Source organism: Mesoplodon densirostris, chromosome 18 (genome assembly GCF_025265405.1).
Source record: "Mesoplodon densirostris isolate mMesDen1 chromosome 18, mMesDen1 primary haplotype, whole genome shotgun sequence".
Lineage (NCBI taxonomy): Eukaryota > Metazoa > Chordata > Mammalia > Artiodactyla > Ziphiidae > Mesoplodon > Mesoplodon densirostris.
In genome coordinates, this window is record NC_082678.1 from 64,297,977 (window position 1) to 64,303,462 (window position 5,486).

The following is a 5,486-nucleotide window of genomic DNA, read 5'->3' on the forward strand; positions in this document are numbered from 1 at the left end:
ATACTGTTTTATTATGTAGACTGTTAAAAATAACTTTACTGAGAAAATCAATAGAATAATAGTGTAAAACCTTACCATCACAGATTAATTGTGCAAAGGAGAATTTGAAATTATATATTTAATTATTATGTATTTTAAAAACAGTTTTATTAAGTGCAAGTTCATGCAGCAATTCAAAATAAGTTTGTCCACTACAAGAATGGACAAACAAGAAAAGCTACTTTAATTACTAGATAAGCATAGCTTGTAATTAGCATGTCAACTTTTTTTTTTTTTTTTTTTTTTTTTTTTTGCTGTACGCGGGCCTCTCACTGCTGTGGCCTCTCCCGTTGCGGAGCACAGGCTCCGGACACACAGGCTCCGCGGCCATGGCTCGCGGGCCCAGCCGCTCCGCGGCATGTGGGATCTTCCGGGATCGGGGCACGAACCCGTGTCCCCTGCATCGGCAGGCGGACTCTCAACCACTGCGCCACCAGGGAAGCCCCAGCATGTCAACTTTTTGTGTGCAAATGAATGTTTCCAAAGAACTGAAAGTATTTACATTTCTCACTTTTGATGCTCTGACATTTTCTGAACAATCTTATTAAAGCATTAATTTACAGTCCTCCTTTTTAACTTCAGGGCATCTGTGTGAACTGTTAGCAATTCTCTTTTAGTGGACCCCAATTAATTTACTTTCTGAGTTTTTTCATTTATATAAGATCTTCTTTTCTAATGTTCCTATTAAATTTTATGCTATGTGTTTTGAGATCATTTCAAGTACCATGTATATTCTCAGAAAAAAATTAATTGTCAGTGGAAATAAAATGGTGCACTTCTTAAGGAAGAATGTCAACTCAACAGAAACAATTATGCTAAGACTAGTTAGCAAGCAAGTTTTTTTTTTTTTTTTTTTTTTTTACTAAAAGACAGATTTAAAATTGTGTTTTGCAGATGTAAAAATCCTTGGGAAAATATATATAACTATACTTGTAAAACTGTGTGTATATATGTATGTACATGTACACAAACATAAATAAGTTTGTTTATACAGCCTTTCCAATGGAAGAGTTAAGAAAATCTACCTGTGAATTTCTCTCAGAACTTACCATTTGTGCCCAATTTCCAAATACGTAACAGATAAGCGAAAACTAGATAAAAAGCCACTAATAACATATATATGTGTGTATATATATATATATATATACACACTTGTGTGAGTATATGTGTGTGTGTATATATATATGTGTGTGTATATATATATGTGTGTGTGTGTATATATCTATATCTATATCTATATCTGTATATCTATATATATATATATATGGCAAATGATACATTCAATATTATCCTGTAGTTTTTGTATCCACTTTCCAGCAATGGGTACCATTAATTAACTATGTTGATATGCTGCTCTTTCTTACTTGCTAAGCTTAACATAGAATAAAATTCTCCTTAATTTCGTTGAGATTGATTAGAATTTATTATAAGAAATGTTACTAATATGTAGTTTTTCTACAAAGTCATGTATAAAATGCATAAATCATTGTTTATGTTATTTATATTAACAAATCATCAAAATAGAGTAGCAAGCTATCTTATTAAGGGCACCGCAAAGTTAAATAAACACCCAACTACAACAGTTTAGGGAAGGGTCAAAAAACAAAAGGAAGTCAGGACTTAAAGAGTCAGAGAGCTATAGAGATAGAATGCATTGCCTAGGGCTGGGGAGTGGGGGAATTAAAGGATGATGCCTAGGGGGTTCAGAGTTTCTTTTGGGGGTAATAAAATGTTTTAAAATTAATTGTGGTGATGGATGCACAACTTTGAATATACTAAAAAGCAAAGGTATTTAAAGAAAAAGTTCTTAGAGAAAACAACTACATTTAGATGGTCATTACATTCACTGCACTTCTGTTGGGGCACTTACTTATTTCTGAGTGTGAAAAGTAAGCCCAAACAAAGCAGTAGCCAAGTAAATATTGTGCAGTCTCATAAGGACACAGGCTCATAGGAGCCCAAGATTGATGTTCAGGCCTACTAAAGTCAACAGGGCTCATTTTGGAGAAAGGAGAGCCATAGAGAAGTGAGACATACATTCTGTGTGCAGATTCTTCCTCAGATATTTCATTTTATTTGGTAAAGAGAGTGAGAAGAAGAAGAAAAAAAAAGCTTAAAGACACCATAGTTAGCAACGCAATGCTTTTGCAACATACACACTTTATCACTCTCAGGAAGCACAGTGCTTTGCAATTTTAACTCAAAGATTAAAAATAAAATCCTTCTCAATTCTAGGCTCTCATACAAAGTCTCTTAAATAAAACCTTTCCCTTCTCCACTCTCACCTCCCCAGTATGTCTAGAACTTAGAAACCATTTGAATGTACACACAAATGCAGCAGAAAAAGACTCATGAGTGGGTATCATTACATTTACTCAACTGAGCACCCCTTGGTGTGTTCCAACTCTAGTCCTAAAGGGACTGCAATAGTTTTCCTTCTTAGCCACAAATTTAGGGAATCTGGTTTCATCACAGCTAGGTTCTTCTAAAGCAGTGTTTCTCAACCTCAGTACTATTGATATTTTCAACCAGATAATTAGTTGTTGTAGGAGGCTATTCTGTATATTGTAGGATGTTTAACATCATTGCTGGCCCTCTACCCACTACATGCCAGTATCACCACTCCCCGCACACACAATTCTGACAAATGAAAATGTTTCCAGACATTGCCAAATGTCCCTAGGAGGTAAAATAGTTCCAAAGTTGAGAACCACTGTCCTACAGAATAAAAACAAATTACAGAAATACAAAGGGAGAAGAAAGAGCACAGTTCTGGAAAACATATTTTAAGAGGTTTTAAACTTTCCAGGAGGATCTTTATATCTAGATAATTTAGGCAACTTTCCTTTATAAGAGACTTAGGGAACTGCAGCACTGTATCCATCATTTCAGGTCTGATCTCTCACCATTGGCTTCACTATGCTTGCTCTTCTTTTGAAAGTCAGCTCGTAATAATTTCAGTTTCCTTTGAATCTCAGTCAGAAAACCTATTTTCTGCTCCAAAATGGAAAATAACTAGGCAATGCAAAAATCAACATCACAGTTTACCCCATCAGCTGTCTCCTGGATGTTATTCCCTGGCCGTTGGCTTGAGTCCTTCCAAGAGATTGTTGTATCCTCCATTAATGGAGAGGAGAGTGCTTTGATTTCTTTAGTCTCTTCCTCCTCCTCACTCTGTGTACAAGGTATTTTAATAAATTCCTTCCCTTGAAGGGACATTTCTGAATTTCTCATGTGATTTTCCAACATCCTTGTCACCTTACATTCAGCGGGATAAAGACAACGATGGTGAGGCCTTAAATCTAGAGTTATTTCTTTTACTCTATTGGTATATCTTAAAGTGTTGAGGGTGTTTCGCAAGAGGCCATCCCTGGAGAGATAGTAGCAATCATGCAAGTGGAGGAGTTCTGGCCTATAAAGGAGTCCCGGAGCGCCTGTGTGAGCTTGCTGGCTCTGAATGGGGTATGAGACTTGTTCTGACCCAAAGCCCGGATGCATTCTTTGAGTGTGAGGAGACTCTTATTAGTCTCTGCTCCTTCCAGCTGTCTTTTCCAGTTGGCGTTGGCAGTATCTGCTCCCCTCTCATTCCCAGCTAAGTCAACAAGAGAAAACTTACCATGTAGTTTCCGTCGAGACTTTAAAATGATCTGGAACACTGCGTGGCTCCTGGAAGAGTGGGCATTGACTGATGTCTGTCCTGAAGTCCGGCAGCTGTTCCCAAGTTCCACAAGGTCAGCATGTCCTCCACACAGCACACCTCTTGTTCCTGCAGCCCGACCACCTGGATTTTCTGACTGCCATCCTCAAGGACTTGCAGCGTCTTCTTCCAGTTCAACAAGTCATACACCTTTCCCCTATAAATCTCAAAAAAATGTACCACAGACTTTGAGGTCCAGTTTCTCATAAGCAGAAGTTTTGAGCAGGAGGAAGACATCCTGTGCCACCATGGCATAACTGCATTTAGAACAATCTTGGTCCCTTCCTGAAAAGGCTCTACCCATGGTGTCCGTTTTCCCACTGCCCGTCTGCACATAGGCAAAGCAGGTAGCCATGCCCTTGTGGAAGATGGACTCAACCAGTGGTTGGGCTGTGAACTGGTACACCAACTCGTTGGAGGCGGTGTCGTCAAAGGCGTGGTCGAAGCAGAAGGAATGGTTCTCCAGGTAGTGAGTAAGGTCCACCTTTTGTTTGGACTCGTGCACCATGACCACTTCGTCCAAGGGGATGGTGATAATATCCAGGTCCTTCATGGTGGTCTCCCGCTGGTTGAGAGGCCACTTCCTCACGCAGATGCAGATGCGGTGGTCCTCCAGTGTCTCCGGGCCCGACAACTGGCTTCAGTCCAGGTGCCTGAGGCATTCCTGGATCATGCTCTGAATCACGTAGTTGGGGTTTCCCGTGTTGACAGCCAGGGCGCGCTGAGGTCCGATCTCCAGCTGCAGCCGTCTGCGCTTCTCTCGCTGCTTTTGCAGCTTCTCAATTTTCCGTAGGCAGGGAGACTTTTTCTGCTTCATCAGGCAAAGACTGCTGGGAATTCTCACATCCGGACTGTCCCCTGAGGGCGTTTCATTTTTCTGGGGGATCATCGCAATCCACCGCATGGCCGTCCGCTGGTTCCCGATGGCCGAAGAGGGCGCTAGAGACAAGGAGGGCAAAACCCTGGGTGGCGTGGGGTGCTCAGCAGACGCCAGCCCTGGAATCAGCAGGAATATTGTATCTAGATCAATCTTTTTGCCTTTTTTGACTCCTTTTACGACCCATTCTACCATGACCCAAGCGTTTTGTGTTTTGATCTGTGTAACCACCACGAGGTGGATCCGCCCATCGCTGTGCTGTATCGCCACACAGATACCCACTTGGATGTTTCCGAAGTGCGGCTTCAAGGGCTTCATGGAAGAGAGGCGCGGGGAGACAGGGAGGCATAACTGGCCGGCCATGGTGAGTGATGGAGGTGTCAGGGCTCGCTTCCAGGGTCCCTTGAGGTTGGAGCAGCAGGACCTGAGCCCAAGCCAGACTGAAGTGCCCAGAGCACTGAGTGCACTCCGGGTTTGTGAGCACTAGGGCTTGGCCTGGGGCCACTCATCACAAAGCACTGGGGAAAAGAGGCGGCAGAGCCTAGGGCCTCTGGACGAGAGGTGGTGGGAAAAAATTCACGTTGTTCGTGATGCTAGGTGTTAGGTGCAGAAGCAGCTGGAATAGAGAAATTGCTCTCTGCACAGAGAACATAGGGATAAGAGTTGGAAACGGGGTGTGTGTTCCACGGTCACTTGTGCCTAAGCTTCAGAAATATCCATTCTCCCCTGCAGTCTTGACCGGCAATCTCAAAGCTAAGTGCTTTTAGTTTGAGAACCAGTGAATGCTACCTTAAACTTCACAATCCTCCGGTGATCAATGGGAACAAGGAAGGTAGAGCTGCCTGCAAATTACAGGCTTCAAGGAGAGGATCG

General features: G+C 42.0%; 1 protein-coding gene across 1 annotated transcript; it reads right to left on the reverse strand.

The window, feature by feature from the left end:
• Window positions 1-2,922: 2,922 nt before the first annotated feature.
• KIF2B (kinesin family member 2B) lies at window positions 2,923-4,976 on the reverse strand. Its single transcript, XM_060081921.1, is given in 4 exon segments — window positions 2,923-3,395; window positions 3,398-3,772; window positions 3,775-3,910; window positions 3,912-4,976. Coding segments are annotated over 4 exon segments (2,049 nt in total).
• Between the last annotated feature and the right edge of the window lie 510 nt (window positions 4,977-5,486).